This window comes from Pristiophorus japonicus, chromosome 1 (genome assembly GCF_044704955.1).
Source record: "Pristiophorus japonicus isolate sPriJap1 chromosome 1, sPriJap1.hap1, whole genome shotgun sequence".
Classification (NCBI taxonomy): domain Eukaryota; kingdom Metazoa; phylum Chordata; class Chondrichthyes; family Pristiophoridae; genus Pristiophorus; species Pristiophorus japonicus.
Window position 1 is genome coordinate 269,107,553 of NC_091977.1, and position 23,250 is coordinate 269,130,802.

The 23,250-nt window shown below is 45.3% G+C and overlaps 1 protein-coding gene across 1 annotated transcript in view; it reads right to left on the reverse strand.

The window, feature by feature from the left end:
• LOC139270573 (uncharacterized bromodomain-containing protein 10) overlaps nt 1–23,250 on the reverse strand; it is a 277,635-nt gene that overhangs the window by 78,170 nt on the left and 176,215 nt on the right. Inside the window, exon 2 of the mRNA XM_070888451.1 lies at nt 11,259–11,459. Coding sequence (XP_070744552.1) covers nt 11,259–11,459 — 201 coding nt within the window. The remainder of the gene's footprint in view (nt 1–11,258; nt 11,460–23,250) is intronic.

A 23,250-nucleotide genomic window follows, 5' to 3' on the forward strand; every position in this document is an offset into this window, starting at 1 on the left:
TGCAACACTTGCTTTATAGAGCTAAAGTTTCTTTTATAGTTGTACATCCAAGTTAAAATTATAAATACTTGGTTATTACATTTTCTCACATCCTTCAGGGAAATATGAACACAATAAAATTGATGTCTAAGACTAGAAATGTGTTTTGATCCTGTAACTAGGGCAGTCTGGTAGTACTCTTAGTGCCAGACAACTAGTGGTTCTATATTGAAATAGAATACACACCTGCATCATATTAAGGCTAACCATGTTTAGACAACAAGTTGATCTATGAATTGTTTTGATTTGTGGAAATACAGACTCTTCCTTCCTTCCACTGAGTTTAGCCCGAAGTTCCCTAAAGCAATTTGTTCCCCCCCCCCTCCCCCAAAGTAAAATAAAACAATCTGAAAGTGTTTGCCTATTTAAGAATAAACTGAACTACTGAAGTGCAAATGACCATGGTTTTGAGACAATGGTTGTATACTACATTTTACAGACACCATTTGAACACAAATGAAACCTCTACTGAAACATTTACAGACTAGTTCAATTTCAGTAACCCTGCAGTGGTTTTCATTCGTAACATCATCGCAGCCAAGCGTGATCACATCCACAGATGGGAACTTTCCAGCAGGTGTCATCAAATAGTGAACTGGAACCCTGGTTAATTGTTCCCTCCCTCAGCTCAAAGTGTGGACCCAAAATGCCACCCAAGCAGAAATCAGTTAACCAGGGATCAAAATCTCTGCCACTAAGTGTCATTTCAGCAGCTTGCTGGGTCTTTGGGTTGTAGTCACAATGCATATTGATGGTAGAAATTAAGATATCCTTGAAATTTGACAAAATGGCAAAGAAAACAAGCAAACCCTTTAAGCTCCTACTCACTCAGCTGTATAGCTTTCATAGAATCATAGAATGGTTACAGCACCGATGGCCATTTGGCCAGTCGAGCCTGTGCTAGCTCTCAGCTAGTCCCACTCCTCTGACCTTTCCCTTTGCCCTGCAAACTTTTTTCCTTCAGATACTTATCCACTCCCTTTTGAAAGGGAAGACTGAGTCTGCCTCCACCACCCTTTCAGGCAGTGCATTCCAGATCCTAACCATTCACTGCGTAATAAAGTTTTTCTTTTGTCACCTTTGGTTCTTTTGCCAATCACCTTAAATCTGTGTCCTCTGGTTCTCAACACTTCTGCCAATGGGAAGTTTCCCTCTATCTACTCTGTCCAGACCACTCATGATTTTGAACACCTCTTTCAAATCTCTTGATCTTCTCTGCTCTGAGAACAACCCCAGCTTCTCCAGTCTATCAACATAACTAAAGTCCCTCATTCCTGGAATCATTCTCGTAAATCTTTTCTGCATCTTATCTAAGGTTTTCACATCCTTCCTAAAGTGTGGTACCCAGAATTGGACACAGTACTCCAGTTGGGGCCGAACCAGTGTTTTATACAGGTTCATCATAATTTCCACTTTTGTACTCTATACCTCTATTTATGAAGCCCAGGAGCCCATAAGCCTTTTTACCTGCTTTCTCAAACTGCCCTGTCACCTAACGACGTACACACATACCCCCAGGTCTCTCTATTCATGCACCCACTTTAGGATTGTACCATTTAATTTACATGTCCTCTTATTCGTTCTACCAAAATGCATCACTTCACATTCTATGTTAAATTTCATCTGCCACTTGTCCGACCATTTCGCCAACCTGTTTATGTCTTCCTGAAGTCTATCATCTTCCTCCTCACTGTTCATTATACTTCCAAGTTTAGTGTCATCTGTAAAATTTTGAAATTGTGCTCTGTACACCCATACCCAAGTCATCAAGACCATAACCGACCCGAGAACCACCTTCTTCCAAGTAAGATAAACAACCGTTCACCACTACCCTATTTCCTGTCATTTAGCCAATTCCGTATCCATGCTGCCACTGTCCCTTTTATTCCATGGGCTTCAACTTTGCTGGCAAGCCCATTATGGGGCACTTGTCGAAAGCCTTTTGGATAGCCATGTACACTACGTCAACCGCATAACCCACATCAACCATCTGTATCCTCATCAAAAAACTCGATCAAGTTGGCTTTGTATTACACCAGGTGTCCACCAACGATGTCTCTGCAAGATCCTGCAAATCCCCTGGGAGGATAGATGCACCAACGTCAGTGTTCTCGATCAGGCTAACATCCCCAGCATCAAAGCACTGACCACACTCGACCAGCTCTGTTGGACGGGCCACATTGTGGCCCCTACACTCCCCTAGGTGGGCAGAGGAAATGTTTCAAGGACACCCTCAAAGCCTCCTTAATAAAGTGCAACATCCCCACCAACACCTGGGAGTCCTTGGTCACAGACCTCCTTAAGTGAAGGAAGAGCATCCGGGAAAGCAGTGAGCACGCAGAAAGCAAGCGCAGGAAACGGAAGGCGCGTGCGGCAAACCAGACCCCCCAGCCACCCTTTCATTCAACGACTGTCTGTCCCACCTGTGACAGAGACTAATTCCTGTATTGGACTGTTCAGCCACCTGAGAACTCACTTTTAGTCTTCCTTGATTTCGAGGGACTGCCGATGATGCCACCAGGTGTATTTACCAACTAGTTCCTCTGAAAGTTCCCTATAAATTTATATTTCAGTTAAAAAAATACAATTGATAGTCTTGAAATTTTTATAACCTAGCCTCATTTTTTTTCCTCTTAAGCTGGGCCTTCAAATGTAACGGTGTTACAAATTAAGAGGGCAGACAGTATTGGATTTCTGCCACTAGGTGTCATGTGAGCAGCTTGCCATGTCTTTGGGTTATATACACAATGCATATTGATGGTAGAAATTCAGATACAGCTGCAGTGTCGAAAATCTGTAAAAGATTCCGGAATGCAGAATCTGGGGGCCTCGCCGCTGCCTGACCTCAGGCCTCGCCACCACTGCTGCCCTTACCTCAGGGCCTCCTCGCTGCCCCACCCGAACATGTCCTCGGCAGGCCACTCCTGTCTTTCTGACGTTCCAAAATTTGGAAATACCCGAACCTTGGCTCAGGTGTTTCCAGATTCATGGCGTCAAAAACACGTTCGAAAGTCCGGAAAAACACGAAGTCCGGAATGGCCTCAGACCCGATAGTCCCAGATTTTAGGTGCTGCACCTGTACCGTTGAAAATTGGGCGAGGGAAAGAATAAAACAAGGAAATCCTTTAAACTCCTACTCAATGTTATTTTAAGTTTATTTTAGCTTTAATAAGATCGTTTAAGTATGCATTTTTACTGCACCATCTACAGTCTGTTAAAACTACATTGTGCTTCTACTGTGATTGCGAGAATAATCGCAAAAAATATTTACCCTCCGACTTAATCATACTTTTTTCTGAATGAAAATACATATGTTCCCGATGTTCAAACTAGAATATCACCGACTTGGTGACATTCTAGTTATGACTATGCCCAGCATTCCTGCAACTCCATGCTTGAATCCCTCCAATCAGGTTTCCGCCCCGCAACAGTACCGAAACGGCTCTGTCACACATGACATCTTTTGAAAAAGGTAAACTATCTCTTCTCGTCCCTCTTGACTTGTCTGCAGCCTTTGACATGGGTGACCGCTCTCTCCTTCTCCAACGCCTCTCCACCGTCACCAGCTGGGTGGGACTGCACTCGCCTGGTTCCTTTCTTAGCAATTTAATCGTAGCCAGAGAATCACCTGCAAATGGCTTCTCTTCCCCCTCCCACCCCTGGTGTCCCCCAAGGCTCTGTCCTTAGCTCCCTCCTACATCTCATTTAAATGTTGCCCCTTGGCGACACCATCCGAAAACACAGCGTTAGTTGACAACGTCAACGACATTCTACCTCACCACCATTTCTTTTGACCCCGCCACGGTCTCCAAATTGTCAGACTGCTGGTCAGTCATCCAGTTCTGGATGAGCTGGAATGTTCTCCAATTAAATATGAGGAAAACCGAAGCCATTACTTTCGGTCCCTCTCCCCAACCTCTGTCTGAGGCTGAACCACACTGTTTGCAACCTTGGTGTCATAGTTGACCCTGAAAATGAGCTTCCGACCACATATCCATGGCATAACTAAGACCGCTCATTTCCTCCTGTGTAACATAGCCCATCTCCGCCTTTGCCTCAGTTCATCCGCTGCTGAAACCCTCATTCATGCTTTTGTTACCTCTAGACTTGCCTACTCCCAACACACTTCTGGCTAGCCTCCCATGTTCTACACTACGTAAACTTGAGGTCATCCAACACTCGGTTGCTCAAGTCGCACCAAGTCCCGTTCACCCATCACCCCTGTGCTCACCGACTTATATTGGCCAGGGTTAAGCAACGCCTCGATTTCAAAATTCTCATCCTGGTTTACAAATCTCTGCATGGCTTCGCCCCTCCCCATCTCTAATCTCTTCCAGCCCCACAACCCCCCCCCCGCCCCCCCCAGAGATGTCTGCGCTCCTCTAATTCCGCCCTCGAGCATCCCTGATTGTAATTGCTCAATCATTGGCTGCCGTGGCTTCTGTTGCCTAGGCCCTAAGCTCTGGAATTCCCTGCCTAAACCTCTCCGCCTCTCTCTCCTCCTTCAAGATGCTCCTTAAAACCTCGCTCTTTGACCAACCTGCCCTAATTTCTCATTATGTGGCTCGGTATTAAATTTTTTGTCTTACAATACTCCTGTGAAGTACCTTGGGTGTTTTACTACATTAAAGGCACTATATAAATACAAGTTGTTGTTGTTGACTAAGAGGATGAAACAAATCTAAATTCATCATAAACCATTCAGATTAAATGGAAGACAAAGGATAGTCTTATGTGCGACTGTGGAGAAGCTAGCCAAATCATTGTGCATCTTATAATCAGCTGCGCTCCAAGATACTGCCCGGGTGTAATAGCTGCCATATGAAAGTGGACTAGGGTAACAATTTCAGGATAATGGAGCAGAGAGAGATACAATGTGTCAAGCTTGCATTTCCAGATGTACTGTGCTTTTGTTTAAATCTCTGCTGGCTTAGAATTTGACAAAATGGACTGTAGATAAAACTGAAGTTTAAGGTTAAAATTCCACTTAATAGTTGTATTAAATATTTGGATGCAGTCTATTTCACGTTAAACATATTTATAAAAAATGTTCCTTCTCATTTAATAGAAGCATCTGAATGGAAGAGAACAGGTTCTCCAATGGCCGAGTTGGTTAACGCACTGCCCAACATGGAATTGAGCCGTACAGAGAAGGGTGCTCCCAGATGTGATTCCTCATCTATGCTGCATTAGCTTATCTCAGCCAGAAATGTGATTGAAACATAGAAACATAGAAAATAGGAGCAGTAGTGGGCCATTCGGCCCCTCGAGCCTGCACCACCATTCAATATGATCATGGCTGATCCTCTATCTCAACACCATATTTCCGCTTTTTCCCCATACCCCTTGATGCCTTTTGTTTCTAGAAATCTATCTATCTCCCTCTTAAATATATTCAGACTTGGCCTCCACAGCCTTCTCTGGTAGAGAATTCCACAGGTTCACCACCCTCTGAGTGAAAAAATTTCTCCTCATCTCTGACCTAAATTTTTTACCCCGTATCCTGAGACTGTGACCCCTTGTTCTAGACTTCCCAGCCAGGGGAAACATCCTCCCCGCATCCAGTCTATCCAACCCAGTCAGAATTTTATACGTTTCAATGAGATCCCCTCTCATTCTTCTAAACTCTAGTGAATACAGGCCTAGTCGACCCAATCTCTCCTCATACAACAGTCCTGCCATCCCAGGAATCAGTCTGGTGAACCTTCGCTGCACTCCCTCTATGGCAAGTATATCCTTTCTTAGGTAAGGAGACCAAAACTGCACACAATACTCCAGGGTGCGGTCTCACCAAGGCCCTTGCTCTTGTACTCAAAAAGACACAACTGGCCCCAGCTTGGGAAGGAGGGGGGGGGGGGGGGGGGAGCAGAGAAAACGAAAGAAAAAAGAAAAAAGAAGAAAAACATCCATGGGTTCAACTGAGAGACCACACCTGGAGTACTATGCACAGTTTTGGTTTCCTTATTTAAAGAGGGATATACTTGCATTGGAGGCAGTTCAGAGAAGGTTCACTAGATTGATTCCGGAGATGTTGTTTTATGAAGAAAGGTTGGGCAGGCTGGGCCTATTCTCATTGGGAGTTTAGAAGAATGAGAGGTGCTTATTGAAACGTAAAAGATTATGAGGGGTATTGACACCATAGATGCAGAGGGGATATTTCCCCTTTTGGGGGAATCTAGAATTAGGGGGCATAGTTTCAGAATAAGGGGTTGTACATTTAAAATGGAAATGAGGAGGAATGTCTTATTTCAGAGGGTCGGGAATCTTTGGAATTCTCTACCCCAGAGAGCTGTGGAGGCTGGGTCATTGAATATATATAAGGTGGAGATAGACAGGTTTTTGAATGATAAGGGAGTCAAGGGTTATGGGGAGCGGGCGGGGAAGTGGAGCTGAACCCAAGATCAGATCAGCCATGATCTTACTAAATGGCGGAGCAGGCTCGAGGTGCCAAACTGTACAAAGTATTGGTGAAGCCACACCTAGAGTGCTGCGTACAGTTTTGGTCTCCGTATTTAAGGAAGGATATACTTGTATTGGAGGCAGTTCAGAAAAGGTTCACTCGGTTGAGTCCAGAGATGAGAGGGTTGGATTATGAAGGTAGTTTGGGCCTACACTCATTGGAGTTCAGAAGAATGAGAGGTGATCTTATTGAAACATATAAGATAATGAGGGGGCTTGACAAGGTGAATGCAGAGAGGATATTTCCATTCGTAGGGGAAACTAAAACTAGGGGACATAGTCTCAGAATAAGGGGTCGCCCATTGAAAACTGAGATGAGGAGGAATTTCTTCTCTCAGAGGATTGTAAATCTGTGGAATTCTCTGCCCCCCGAGAGCTGTGGAGGCTGGGTCATTGAATATATTTAAGGTGGAGATAGACAGATTTTTGAGCGATAAGGGAGTGGGCAGGGAAGTGAAGCTGAGTCCATGATCAGATCAGTCATGATCTTATTAAATGGCAGAGCAGGCTCGAGGGGCCAAATGGCCTACTACTGCTCCTATTTCTTATGTTCTTATGTTCCTGATCAGGAACTACTGCTGGAAAGTGAGTATTTGGAGATTTTGGGTGTGGACAAGATTGGGCACTCCATGGACAAAAACCAACTGACACTCGAGTCTCGATCTTCCACTTCTGGAGTAGGTTAGATCCAAATGGCTAGTGGCAGAATTTACACAGACTCAAATGAGCACCCAATTCTCCAAGGTCAGCTCATTCCCACAGTTTCAGGTACCGATATAAAAGAGCATACTAGTGGCGAGAGCAGAAACTTGCAACTAACTAGAATGGAGGGATGGGAATAACGAAGAAACAATTAAAAAGGAGAATGCCACAATAGGGTAACAAAAGTTCTGAAAGCCTCAAAAGAAATCTCAACCCATGAATGGCTTTTGCCAAGGCTAAAAAGGCAGGGGAGTAAGAGGGGCAAAAATGAAGGGAAATAAATCAACGTGCAGCCATAAGGCTACAGGCCTGTAACCGAGCAGCCCAGCACCTGACCCTGTTTGATGGCTGCTGAACTGGAGGAGGTACTGAAATTAAGTGTTGCAAGGAGGGTTGCTCCACGCCATCAGCCCCACACATCAACGTTGTAGGATGCTTACAAGAACGTGGAACCAAATTGAAGGCCACAGATGATCATCGCTGTCACAGGATGAGTCAGGACTATGCTGCACGTTAGCTACAGGTGTCCTGTAGCTGATACCGCTCTGTATCTGCCTCTTGACAGACCCCAAGAAGGCAGATCTCCATAGTTAGAGAGGTAGGTGTGTCAGGACTTGCCAAAATGATTGGTGGCATCTTGGCAGGCGAGTACCATCAAGATATGCTGGCTGATCACTTGGCATGCCTACTTTAAGTGGCACTGCGTAACAGGATAACATACCGTGATTAGGGTGTTTGAGGAAGCATCCAACATTTTGGTTAGTCAGGCATTAATATAGGTTAGTGTTGCTACTGGGTCTATCGCTTCAACTTTCTTTGGGAAGAGGAGCCACCCATCAATTGCACTAATCATCTGCCAAATCGAGAAATGTTCACCTCAATCTGCAGCTATGTGCATGCAGTTACTGGCAGGTGGGCACAGAGAACCTTGCTTACACAATCTGGCATCCCTCTGTAGGTCCTCCTCCACTTCCAAATTCATCAGATAAGGGACGCCCATCTGGGAACTCATATCAGTGGTGGTGCTGGGTTCTGATTGATATCAGTGCTGGTGCTAGGTTCTCATCAGAACCCAAGTGCCAGCAGAAAGAAAACAAGAAAACAAATAACACTTACCCCAATATTACTTTCCGTGGCCTCCGATATACTTACTGCAGAGTGATTAACATTGGGTATCCTAAATGCCAGAGCAGCAAAAAATAGCAAAAGCACAAATATTCACCCCTCTCTTCCACCATGCCCACTCCCATAAAGTAATATTGAAATGAAGCACTTGCCTGTTTAATTGCGCACTGGAAACTGCGCCAGTGCGCAAAGCATAGTTCCTATTTTCCTAGATACCCAATTACCACTCTACGGGCCCAAGTTTCCACATGATTTGCGCCTGATTTTTAGGAGCAACTGGTGGAGAACGGACTATCTTAGAAATCGCAATTCTCCACATTTTTTTTCTGCAGTTCGAGTCAGGTAGAACAGTTCTACTTTGGAACAGAATTTTTTCTTCAAAAGGGGGCGTGTCCAGCCACTGACGCCTGATTTCAAAGTTTCCACAGTGAAAACCTACTCCAAACTAAGTTAGAATGGAGCAAGTGAAGATCTTTGTAGAACTGAAAAAACCTATTCTACACATTAAAAAATCAGGCGCAGGTTACAAATTAGGCGTCCAGAACGAGGTGGGGGGGGGGGGGAAGAGGGGGGGGAAGTCATTAAATTCTACAATAAATCCTTATTTATACTTCTACAAATATTACACAAATAAATCCAACCTGAATAAACATTTAGAAGCAAAGAAAAGATTAAATAAACCATCTTCGTACCTGTGTGAAGGCACGGAGAATGCTGCAATCAGCCTGAGGCGCCCGTTCTTCCCGCGGGGGGGGGGGTAGGAGGCGCCCGTTATTTCCCGCGGGGAGGGGCGCCCGTTCTTCCCGCGGGGGGGGGGGGGGGGGGGGGGGGAAGAGGAGGTGCCCGTTTTTCCCGCGGGAGGGAGGGGGGAGGAGGCGCCCGTTCTTCCCGCGGGGGGGGGGGGCCAGTTTTTCCCGCGGGGGGGGGGGGAAGGGGGGAGGAGGCGCCCGTTCTTCCCGCGGGGGGAGGAGGGGGGAAGGAGACAGTGAGAAGGCTGCAAGTGCTGATGTGCTGATGGCAACGTGCTTTTATTAAAAAAATGTTCAAAAATTAAACAGCTACAAAGAACTACAAAAATGGCCAAGTGCCAATGTTTTTTTCACACTGAGCATGCGCGAACGCTCCAACGCGCACGCGCAGCGTTGCCGGCAGGAAAAAAACTCATTTAAATCGTACCCGCCTCCTCCCACTTACAAAATCGGCGCGAGTTTAGGCTCCGCCCCCCTGGGCGCCGCGCCAGGCAGACAAGGAGCTGCAGAACGCTCCAGAATCGCGATTTTTTTTTTAGGCGCCGTTTTAGGCGTGAAAAACAGGCGCCCAGCTCGGAGGGGCGCCCATTTTTTATCGTGTGGAAACTTGGGCCCTACAATTGGGCATTACGCAATAGAAAATTTAGGCTTTACTTTCCAGGTGAGCTATTGAAAGACTGCCGGAGCCATAAAACCAAACCTCTGGGACAGAGGGGTGAAAACATTTTTGGATGGAATAAACAGGCGGTGTTTTCATCTGCATAATTCCTTCCACCCCACCCCAGCCAATCATTCCCACAAAGGAAACTGTTATTGAAAATAGTTCACTCAATGGCATGACCAATAAATTGCAAAATAAAAAAAGTTACAAGATAATGTACAACTTCTTAGTTTTCTGCTGGGGTTTTTTCCAGCTGTGTTTCAAAACAAAAATAAAGTACCCACACAATCATTAGTGGACTAATCAATTGAGCGTGCTGGTTGAAAACAGCATTGCTTAACAGAGTAACACTTTCACCTCTCAGAAAATGGGATTCATTGATGCCAAGCTGGAACATGCACCATCAGCCATGGTTCAAGTTGGTAGCCCTCTCGCTCGAGTCAGAAAGTTGTGGGTTCACAGTCCCAATCCAGAGACTGGTGCACAAAAATCTAGGCTGATACTCTAGTGCAGTACTGAGGCTCTGCTGCACTATTGGAGGTGCCATCTTTCAGATGAAATGTCTCAGGTGGACGCAAGTGATCCCATGACACTACTTCGAAGTTATCCCTGGTGTCCTGACCAATCAACATCACTAGAAACAGATTATCTGGTCATTATCATATTGCCGTTTGTAGGAACTTGCAAATGCACTGCCGCTTTTCGTACATTACAACAGTGACTACATTTCAAAAGTATTTCATTGGCTGTAAAGCACTTTGGGATGTCCATTGCTCCCTCAACACTAGCCCAACATTTCTTCACGCTAAGCCATTAGAAGTGCATCGAGTGCACCAGAGTGATCTTCCTACTTTTCACAATGATCATCGCTCTGGTTAAATGAGATTTAGTGCCAAAATTAGAAGGTTTTACTATGAAGTTACAATTTTTAGAAACAGTGTTGAGATTGCTCAAACTTATTTAACTTGAAATTCTTTATAGCCAGAGGAACACTAATTCCATCAATTTTGACTAGATTCAGTCCGAGGTCTTAAAGGTGAAATACATTTTTTAATCAGCACACTACTCAATCCACTGTATAGTACTTTTAATCCAACATATAATTATACAATAAATGATATCATTTTACGGATACTTTTTTCCCTGCAACACGCAAGGTTAAGGGGGATTGGACAGGTTATCAAAGTTAAGAAAGGATAAAGAGTGAAAGACTGTTTACAATGGCCGGACAAAAGAAAAAGGGGCATGACTCAATTATTAGAAACATTAAGGGGAATTTGCTGCACAGTGGCTATTGAGGCAGAGATGTCTATTTAAAAGGGAACTGGATAAGTTTTTGAAAAGGAATATAAAATGACATAGGAAGCTCCAGTTAACATGTTAGCACCAGCACAGATGTGATAGGTCAAATGGCCTTCCTTCTATGTTGTAATTTCGATGATTCGGTTTATCAGAACAAAACATTTCTCCTCCACCCAACCTGTGTGATGGTTTCATTTTGAAAATTTTATTGAACATCTCACCTCTTTTCTTCCCTTGCTCGCTGCTGTTCTTCATTCCGCAAAGCCTGAATCATTATGGACTCAGTGACGCCGGTCGACAAGCCCCCTAAGCTGCGGGGCATGGAACGTCGACGAGTGGAAGTGCACACTGCCCCTCGCTCCTCTTCTAAACCATAACAGCCTTTGGATGTTACCGTGATGGACGTCTTCTCTCTCAGTGGCCTTGCAAGCACAAAAGAAACTATAATCAATGACATAAAAATGGTAACGCGAAGTTGACTGGATGAGTTTAATAATGGAGAAAGACTTATTTAGCATATTGATACCATTATGTATAGGGGGGAGGGGGGGAAAGGAAATTAGTTGTGCCAAAGCCTTTTGAATTTTATGATATTCAATTCATCGCCTCAAGTTGCTCCCATATGACTTACCTCAGCGACAAATCTGTAACAACTTGAAACTTTCCCAGCTCAAAAAGTGTAGAATTATAAATACACAAATTATCTTGAAATTGAAATGCCCTTTTGCGCTAATCAGAAAGTAGTGTTTACCAAATTCAGCTTCAGTATTAAGAACTTTCCAGAGGAACATGACAAAAACTCCTCCATCGCCAGGACACCAGCCAGGCTGGGCCAATTGTATATTCTCCGCAGAAAAAGAGTCAGCCTCAGAAATTTCGTCAGGCTGTAAAATGCCTTGGTCTGTCCAATCGTGAAATATGGCCAGCCAGTAAACCACTGATTAAGAGGCCACAAATCAAACAAGAACCAACAAGCAATATGGACAGGATATCATCTTCCAAGCTTGATCTACTGAACCTCTGTGCACAGCAAACAATGGAGGAAAGGTTTTGCAGACTCTGGCAGGAACAGCTGCACAAGGCAAGGACTGAACTATCAGTCAATGCTGACAGAAAATACTTTTTTCTTTAATGCATTGTATTTATTGCCATTTTTAAACATGACTCCCAACATTGACAATTTGATTGAATCCAAGAGCCAGTGCTCCACCACATGTTTACTGGAGATGGAAAATTGTTTTGTTTTAAATACTAGCATTTTTAGTTTATAATACATTAAGTACTGAGATCTTCAGAATAGTGTGCCTTAAATCTGTTTGCATTTTAACTGTTTCATATGCAGTTTCCAAGATTGCCTTAAGTGATCCACAAAGGGGGAAAAATTCAATAGCCCCCAAGGGCAAGCCATAGCCAACCAGATCAGATATGATTAGTAGTGCAGGCTAGCACACTAAAATAACAAATCTTAGGACCAATAACCTATATTTCCCGTTTTATAAAAATCTATTCAAGAGGCTCCTCCAATGCTACTTTCTGGATCCCCATACCTGCTTCATTTGCAGTCACACCCTCCTGTCCCTGACCACGGAACAAATTTGAAGTATTTAACCTAAGGGGTGTGACTGCCTCCTGGAGCACAGCGTCCAGGTAACTCTCCCCCTCCCTGATGTATTGCAGTGTCTGAAGCTCCGACTCCAGCTCATCAACTCTGAACCGAAGTTCCTTGAACCGCCAACACTTACTACAGATGTGGTCTCCGTGGATCACACTGGTGATTCAGGCCATTACGATCAGGTTGCCAAGAGTTATTGCTCACAATATTTTGGAAAGTGTATGTAAAAAAGGTATCACGATTTGAAGGATTAGCATGAAGATGGGTTTTAAGTATGAGGGGCTAGAATTTCAGCTTTTAGTGATTTCGCCCGTTTTTGGCCGATAATTGCAGCGGCATTTTTTTTAGCGCTGCGGTACCATTACCGCCGGACCTCGCAAAATTTGTCAAACAATGACAAGCGATAGCGATAAATGCGGCATTGCACATCGGAATGAGCGCGCCGTAGCCGAAATTTGCAACTGAAAAAAAACTGGATCTTCTGTGCATGCGCGAATTTTTTTTTCTTCCTTTATTTTTCTCCATCCCACGTTTCTGATCAGCATGCGCAGTACACCCAGGGTTGAATCAGCCAATTTTAGATTGCAGTCACGATGGAAGGAAATGGGAGCAGGCAGAAAGCATGGAAGTTTAGCAACGAGGCCCTGGTCACTGCTGTGGAGAGGAGATGGGGGGGATTTAAATAGGAGGGGTGCAAGTAAACCCCTCCCAGCGGTTTTTTGGCATATCTGGACCAGCATCACTGAGGAGGCATCTTGTATTGATGACATCAGAAGGACCCACACCCAGTGCTGCAAGAGGTTCAATGACCATAGCAGGACTGTCAGAGCAAGTAATATTTTTATTGATGCACTCCTTCATTACTTAAATTATAAATCTGACACATGTTGGTATATGTAGGCTTAGTGTTGCACCTGATTTGCCATGAATGATCGTTACACATTATTAAGACTGCCTTCTGAGATCTTAAAACATGTTGCTGCACTTCGATGTCTTCCTCATGTATTAAATGCACACAGTATGGGTATAAGTGCTTTGATGACAATCTATGTGTACCACGAGAGCTGATGAGCCCTCTGGTAATCATTCCCATTGTCATCTTTGCAGGGAAAGATGTCCCACAACTACCGAGAACCATGCCTCTGACAGACCTTGAGGATCGAGTGGCCGGTCTGATCGGTGCCTCAGGGAGGTCAACTACCCGCTGGGGTGCTGAGCTCCCGTTCGAAAGTGAGGGTAAGTTCTGTAAAATTCCTGGGCTGGACTATGGCAATGTGATGCAGTGTCTGTGAACTACATATAATGGAGTTGCGGCAGTCCTTCAAATGACCCTGTGCTTTGTGACCTTACTCATGTCACCCTGCCCCCTCCCCTGCTGCTAACCACTTGTCTGCTGTTTTCTATTTCCAGGTGAGGAGTCACATGCACCACATCCTCCAATGGAAGCCTCCATCTCAGTCCGTCATGTGAGGGTGGAGGAGGGAGACGAGGGCGAGGAACTTCCATGAGAGGAGCATACCGATCAACCTATTCCGGGGGGGGGGGGGGGGGTGGGCCGGTGCACTTGACACCTTTTTTTGCTCTGGCCAGCAGCTTGTCCGAGGAACAAACATTCTCGGGCTTCGAGCCATCCGAGGCCCCGAGTATAAGTGGCGTGCAGCAACGCACTACTGAGGTTGAATCCCGTATGCAGTTTCTCCAGAGGGCGAATTGGCAAAGCCGGTCTGCTGATAGACAGGCAGACGCACACCTGGATATGGTGGGATTGTCCAGGGAGAGCATCCAGCTCACCCGACAGCTCCTAGAGGTCTTGAGTAGGATTCCCGCAAGCATTGCGGCACTATCGCAAACATGACCGAGGTCAGGTCGCAGATTGTCGGTGCGAGCCGCGAAACCACCTAGGCTGCCAATGCCCACTTGCAATTGATAGTGTCTATCTTTAACACTACAGTCCCCAGTGTCACACCCAGACAGACATCGCCGGTGAGTGGTAAGACCGAGCAAGAGGCTCACCGCTCAGAAGCCGGGCCTTCCATACCCTGAGCTTCTCCAGGAGATCCACACACGGCGTCTCCATTGTCTCCCCCCCCCCCCTAATACAGCAGGACTCTGGTCACCATGCTGCACAATGTCTTGATGCCACCTTGGGAACGGTCATGATGCGAGGGGGGGGGGGGGAGGGGGTATTAGGAGGGGCCAGAGGTAAAGGACGTTCAGTGCAGGGGTTGTTGTTGCTATTTTATAAGTTTTTAAAACTTTCCCAATTCACAATAATGTTTAGCAAATTTTATTCCAGTTTTAAAATGTTGAAATAAATGCTATTCAAGTTACAATGTTTAATAAATCTTATTCAAGTTACTGTATGTTTAATAAATTATTTTGTTCACCTTAACCATTCCTGTGTAGTGTCTCATTTGCAGAATAAGAGGGGGAATAGTCAACATGGTGGGAGTGTGTGGCCAGGCAACGGCCAAAAGTGCCGTTCACTCTTCAAGCAAAGCATTAAATTATGAGCTGCTGACGTAAGGCTTTTGCAGTGGTGAAAGCTCCACGAGGCCTCCTCTGTGGTGGTGGTGGCATGGGTTCCTCGCCAGGCTCCTCGTCCTCCTCCTCCTTCCCTCTCTCCTGAGGTGGTCCTGCAGTCTCAGTGGCAAATCCTGTTCCCTCAAGATGGCTAAGTTGTGTAGCATGCAGCACACCACAATGAACTCGGAGACCTGCTGAGGGGAGTATTGCAGGGAGCCTCCAAGAGTGGTCCAGGCATCGAAAGCGCTGCTTGAGCATTCCAATTGTCTTTGACGATGTTGCGTGTGGCTATATGGCTGTTATTATAGCGATGCTCGGCTTCTGTCTAAGGGTTCCGGAGGGGGGTCATGAGCCAGGTGACGAAGCTGTAACCTTTGTCTCCCAGGATCCAGCTCTGGCCTTGTGGCTGAACATTATAGATGCTCCATGGATATTGGGCATTTACTGCCATGATGCGCTGAGTATGGTCGCAGACGATCTGTACCTTCATGGAGTAGAATCCCTTTCGGTTTCGGTAAACCTCTGGATCATCTAATGGTGCTCGCAGGGCGATGTGCATACAGTTAACGGCAGCCTGAACCTTGGGGAAGCCAGTAATTCATCCAAAACCTACACAGCCCTCTCATTCAGTGCATTCTTGGTCATTGGGAACTTTATGAAGTCCATCCTGCGTGTGTACAATGCAGTAAGTCACCTGGTGAATGCAGCGATGTGTAGCATATATCCACTGTTGATGCTTGAAAGGAGTCGGAGGCATAGAAACATATAAATTTACAGTGCAGGAGGCCATTTCAGCCCATTGTGTCTGCGCCGGCCGACAAATCCGCACGGTCCTTGGTCAGCAGTCCTAAAGGTTACATATAAACCTATGAATAATGACGGAAAGGCAAAGAGCACCCAGCCCAAAAAATCCGCCTCACACAACTGCAACATCCCTTATACTGAAAACATCTACACTCCACCCCAACCGGAACCACGTGATCTCCTGGGAGAGGCAAAAAACAGATTAAAAACCCAGGCGAATTTAGGCAGAAAAAGTCCCTAAATTTAAGTGCCCAGCCAACCATCTCTTAAAAGTGGTGAGGGTTTCTGCATCCACCACTCTTCCAGGCAGTGAGTTCCAGATCCCCACAACCCTCTGCGTAAAGAAGCCCCTCCTTCAAATCCCCTCTAAACCTTCCACCAACTACCTTAAAACTATGCCCCCTCATAATAGACCCCTCCACCAATGGAAATAGGCCCTTACTATCCACTATGTCCAGGCCCCTCAATATTATGTACACCTCAATGAGGTCTCCTCTCAACTTCCTCTGTTCCAATGAGAACAAACCCAGCCTATCCAATCTGTCCTCATAACTAAGATTCTTCATCCAGGCAGCATCCGAGTAAATCTCCTTTGCACCCTCTAATGCAATCACGTCACTCCTATATGGCGACCAGAACTGCACGCAGTACTCCAGCAGTGGCCTAACCAAAGTATTATACAATTTAAGCATAACCTCCCTGCTCTTATATTCTATGCCTCGGCCAATAAAGGCATTCCGTATGCCTTCTTAACCACATTATCCACCTGGCCTGCTACTTTCAGGGATCTGTGGACAAGCACTCCAAGGTCCCTTTGTTCATCCACACTATTCAGTGGCCTACCGCATTGTATACCCTTTCCTTATTAGCCCTCCCAAAGTGCATCACTTCACACTTCTCTGAATTAAATTCCATTTGCCACTGCTCTGCCCTCCTGCAGCCCATGACTTTCCTCTTCATTATCAACCACACAGCCAATTTTAGTGTCTCTGCAAACTTCTTAATCATACTCCCTATATTCAAATCTAAATCGTTGATATATATACCACAAAAAGCAAGGGACCCAGTACTGAGCCCTACGGAACCCCACTGGAATCATCCTTCCAGTCACAAAAACACCCATCAATCATCATTACCCTTTGCTTCCTACCTCCAAGCCAATTTTGGATCCAACTTGACACTTTGCCCTGTATCCCATGGGCTTTAAACTTCATGACCAGTCTACCATGTGGGACATTATCAAAAGCCTTGCTAAAGTCCATATATACTACATTGTACGCACTACCCTCATCGACTCTTTTAGTTACCGCCTCAGAAAATTCAATCAGGTTAGTCAAACACAATCTTCCCTTAACAAATCCGTGCTGACTGTCCCTAATTAATTCTTGCCTTTCTAAATGCAGATTTATCCTATCTTTCAGAATTTTTTCCAATAATTTTCCCACCAGAGAGCTTAGGCTGACAGGCCTGTAATTACTCGGCCTATCCCTTTTTCCCTTCTTAAACAAGGGTACTACATTAGCAGTCCTCCAATCCTTTGGCACGATGCTCAGATCCAGAGAGGAAAATGATGGTTAAGGCCTCTGCTATTTCCGCCTTTACTTCGCTCAACAGCCTGGAATGCATTTCATCCAAGCTTGGGGATTTATCTACTTTCAAAGCTGCTAAACCCCTTAATACTTCCTCTCTCACTATATTTACTTCAACCAGAATATCACACTCCACCTCGATGGCAGTATGTGCATTATCCCTTTCCTTTGTGAAAACAAATGCAATGTATTCATTAAGAACCCTACCAATATCTTCCGCCTCCACACAAAGATTACCTCCAGTGCGGCAGTGCAACCTTCGGCCGCCTGTGGAAAAGAGTGTTTGAAGACCAGGCCCTCAAATCTACCAACCAAACTCATGGTCTACAGGGCTGTAGTACTACCCGCCCTCCTGTATGGGTCTGAGGCATGGACGATATACAGAAGGCACCTCAAGTTGCTGGAGATATATCACCAACGATGTCTCCGCAAGATCCTGCAAATCCCCTGGGAGGACAGGCACAACAATATCAGTATCCTTGACCAGGTTAACATCCCCCAGCATTGAAGCACTGACCACACTCTATCAGCTTCGCTGGGCAGGCCACAAAGTACGCATGCCAGATACGAGACTCGCTAAGCAAATGCTTTATGTGGAGCTCCTTCATGGAGCCAAAGGAGGACAGTGGAAACGTTATAAGGACACCCTCAAAGCCTCCCTGATAAAGTGCGACATCACCACTGACACCTGGGAGACTCTGGCCGAAGACCGCCCGAGGTGGAGAAAGTGCATCCGGGAGGGCGTTGAGCTCTTTGTCTCGACGCAAGGAGCATGAAGAGGCCAGGTGCAGGCAGCGGAAGGAGCGTGCAGCAAACCAGCCCTACCGACCCCTTCCCTCGACGAAGGTCTGTGGCTCTCGTATCGGACTGTTCAGCAATCAAAGAACTCACTTTGGGAGTGGAAGTAAGTCCTCCTCGATTCTGAGGGACTGCCTATGATGATGATGACTCTCGTGGTTTCTATAATAGGCCCTCCCCTTTCTTTAGTTACCCTCTTACTCTTAATATATTTATAGAACATCTTAGGGTTTTCCTTAATTTTACTGGCCAAGAATTTCTTGTGCTCTCTCTTAGCATTCCTAATATCCTTTTTAATTTTGCCTCTTAGCTTTCGATATTCCTCTCAAGATTGTAAAGTATTTAGCCATAAGCGTCCATATGTCATAAGCGTCCCTTTTTTTCTTAATCCTCCCCTGTAAGTCCCTAGACATCCAGGGGGCTCGAGAATTATTTTTCCCAGTCTTTTTCTTTAAGGGCCTGAGCCTTCCGGATCTCGTCCTTGAATGTCTCCCACTGTTCCGACACTAATTTATTCACAAGTAGCTGTTTCCAGTCCACTATGACCAAATCACTCCTTAGTTTAGCAAAATTAGCTTTTCACCAATTCGGGACTTTTATTCCAGACCTATTCTTGTCTTTATCCATAACCAACTTGAATCTGACTAAATTATGGTCACTGGCACCCAAGTGCTCTCCCACTAATACCCCTTCAACCTGCCCAGCTTCATTTCCCAAAAATAAATCCAAGACCACCCCCTCTCGTGTTGGGCTTGCGACATACTGGCTAAAAAAGTTCTCTTGAATGCATTTCAAGAATTCCGCATCCTCTATACCCTTCACACTAAATTTGTCCCAATCAATATTTGGATAGTTAAAATCCCCTACTATTACTACCCTATGGTTTTTAGACTTCACAGCAATTTGCCTACATATTTGCTCCTCTATCTCCCTCCCACTGTTTGGGGGTCTGTAATACATGCTCAGCAGTGTGATGGCTCTTTTTTTATCTTTCAATTTGACAGGGGATAAGGGGTTATGGGGAGCGGGCGGGAAAGTGGAGCTGAGTCCATGATCAGATCAGCCATGATCTTATTGAATGGCGGAGCAGGCTCGAGAGGCCATATGACCTACTCCTGTTCCTATTTCTTATGTTCTTATATAATCCCTCCTCACCGCTGTAATAGTTTCTTTCATCAGTAACGCAACCACCCCACCCCCGCTTTTTACTCCCTCTCTATCTTGTCTAAAAATCCCGTAGCCAGGAATATTGATCTGCCAAACCTGCCCCTCTTTCAGCCATGTTTCTGTAATGGCTATAATGTCACTCTCCCAAGTGTCTACCTATGCTCTTAGCTCATCCGCTTTATTCGCTATACTCCCTTGCATTAAAGTGTATACCATTCAGCACGATGGGCAGTGCAGTACTATTGGCGCTGGTAAGCTGTAGGTCTGCCTTTACGAGCTGGCATATCTGTTGCCACCTCTTTTCGGAAGCGCAGCCTTCTAAATGCACTGTGCCTCAGAGCGCTGCAGTTATGAGCGTTGTTGCCTGTAAATTCGTGGGGGGTAATGCCTCCTCCCCATACATCTGCGAGCTCTTCGATTATGCTCAAAATGCTCATCAATAAGCCTTCTTCCAGCTCGACGCTGCATAGAAAAAGCAGCCAGGAATAATGGCTAACATAGTATAGCCCCCATTTAAAAAAAAAATGTCCTTAAATATTCTTTAAAACGAACTTCAGTGTGTAAAATGCAGCCTTCCTTCTCCAAATGCTTTTATGCACTGAACTTCTGCTCCGTTTTCAAGATGGCACCATTAGCACCCTGGGTCCATCTGTTTTTTCCGGGCATGTGTCCTTGTGGACGATAAAACAGGTGATATGGCTGAATTTTCAGCCCAGGGTGATAGCACAGCATTGCACGCCTATTGATGGCATCCAAACGCTTAAAAAAAAATTGGGCGGGCAATAAGTTTTAATGCCGGCGCAAAACCAATGCCGAAATTTCCGCCCGGGCGCAAATGTTGAGAGACTCGTTTAGGCACCCAAAAAAAACAATTCCACTTCGCCCAGAAGGAAAAACGATCACAAACCTGTCGAAATTCTAGCCCTAGGACTTGTATCAGAGCTTTTTAAATCACATGAATTTTCATTACATATGGACAGCAAATTTACCATGCATAGAAAATATATTTCTACATGTTGACTGCAGAATAACAATACTAACAACCTATGGTAATTGAACATTCGAGTCAATTAGAAATATCTATGGAAAAATGAAACTATTGTTTGAGCTATATGCTTTCAGTATTTCAGACTTTTCATGCACTGAAAGAGTTTGAAAGGGATAATCCATTTCTTTTTAAAAAGGTCCCTAGAAAAATCTACATCAGGCTGGTTAGAAAATAAGGGATTGTAACAAGACTTTCTTCCTTTCTAGTTTCACTGCAATTGAATTGGTAAATATTATAAAAATGTTTTTTGGAAAAAAGGTCAGTGTCTGGACAGTGGAGAATTTAAAATCACTTGACCTGTATTGCTTGCATACAATAGGGATAGTGGAGGCTGTAATGTATTTGCTTCTTGGATTCTTTGCTTAAGAAATCATAGCAACACATTGCTACTAAGAACTAGTTGGTTTATTAGCAAAAGGTTTAACAATCACACTACACATTACCAGTTGATCCAACAGGCTCACAACCACCTGCCTAATCGTAGAATCGCCGAACTCAATTGGCTGGGGTTTTATGAAGTCTTGTGAATATCACGTGACTGGCTAAGCCACTCCCACTCAACAGCTCTAAGTTGTGATCAGCAAACAAGTGCCCCCTGATTAAAGGGGGAGGGACACTCCAAAAACTTTTCAAGTGCTCCCTGGCGGGGGGCACTAAAACCGGCACAACAAACAAATTAAACTTCAGACGAAAAAAAATCTAATTAAAATTTGGTTGCCAGGAGTCATGATACACTCCAACGCCCACCTCTCGCGGAAGGCAGTACCGGTGGACTCCGCGTGCTCCATCTCCAGGGACACCCTGGCTTGGACGTAACCGTGGAAGAGAGGCAGGCAGTCGGGCTGAACTACCCACTCAACCGCCCGCTGCCTGGACCGACTGATGGCGTCCTTGGCCATGCCCAGGAGCAGTCCTACGAGGAGGCCTTCGGACCTGCCCGCTCCCCTCCGCACAGGGTGCCTAAAGATCAGGAGTGTGGGACTGAAGTGCAACCAGAAATTGAGGAGCAGCCCCTTCAAGTAATGGAACAGGGGCTGCAATCTCGCACATTCCATAAAAACATGAAACACGGACTCTTCCAGACCGCAGAAATTGCAGGCGGCCTGGGAGCCCGTGGACCGACTTAAAAACTTATTGCACGGGACTGCTCCGTCCACCACCCTCCAGGCCAAGTCCCCAATAAATCGAGGGAGGATTGCCGCGTAGAGTGCACTCCATTGGGGACCCCCGCCTCCTCTGGATGGCAAGATGGTGCACCATGGCGTGTCCGGACGGCAGACAAGGATGGCAAACCTGTGAGCATACTCACAGGTGCATACATTACAGAGCCCAATTAAACAAATTATCCATTTGTCAGTAAAACATATCCATTTAAGGAGCTAGGAGCTAAATTAAAAAGTAGGACCTCAAAAGTAGTAATCTCGGGATTGCTACCAGTGCCATGTGCTAGTCAGAGTAGGAATCGCAGGATAGCGCAGATGAATACGTGGCTTGAGCAGTGGTGCAGCAGGGAGGGATTCAAATTCCTGGGGCATTGGAACAGGTTCTGGGGGAGGTGGGACCAGTACAATCCGGACGGTCTGCACCTGGGCAGAATCAGAACCAATGTCCTAGGGGGAGTGTTTGCTAGTGCTGTTGGGGAGGAGTTAAACTAATATGGTAGAGGGATGGGAACCAATGCAGGGAGACAGAGGGAAGCAAAAAGGAGACAAAAGCAAAAGACAGAAAGGAGATGAGTAAAAGTGGAGGGCAGAGAAACCCAAGGCAAAAAACAAAAAGGGCCACTGAATATAAAGGGACTGCAGGAGGGGGTCAAAACTAAAAATCATGGTTTAAAAACTAGGATTAAAACACTCTACCTAAATGCACGCAGCATTCGAAACAAAGTAAATGAGTTGACGGCACAAATCAGTACAAATGGGCATGATTTGGTGGCCATTACAGAAACATGGTTGCAGGGTGGCCAAGACTGGGAATTAAACATACAGGGATATCTGACGATTCGGAAAGATAGACAAAAAAGGGAAAGGAGGTGGGGTAGCTCTGTTAATAAAGGATGATATCAGGGCAGTTGTGAGAGATGATATTGGCTCTAATGAACAAAATGTTGAATCATTGTGGGTGGAGATTAGAGATAGTAAGGGGAAAAAGTCACTGGTGGGCATAGTTTATAGGCCCCCAAATAATAACTTCATGGTGGGGCGGGCAATAATCAAGGGAATAATGGAGGCATGTGAAAAAGGAACGGCAGTAGTCATGGGGGATTTTAACCTACATATCGATTGGTCAACTCAAATCGCACGGGGTAGCCTGGAGGAGGAATTCATAGAATGCATACGGGATTGTTTCTTAGAACAGTATGTAACAGAACCTACAAGGGAGCAAGCTATCTTAGATCTAGTCCTGTGTAATGAGACAGGAAAAATAAACGATCTCCTAGTAAAAGATGCTCTCGGAATGAGTGATCACAGTATGGTTGAATTTGTAATACAGATTGAGGGTGAGGAAGTTGTATCAGAAACGAGCATACTATGCTTAAACAAAGGGGACTGCAGTGGGATGAGGGCAGAGTTGGCTAAAGTGTCTACTAGTCTAACACAGACTAAACGGTGGCACAATTGAGGAACAGTGGAGGACTTTTAAGGAGCTCTTTCATAGTGCGCAACAAA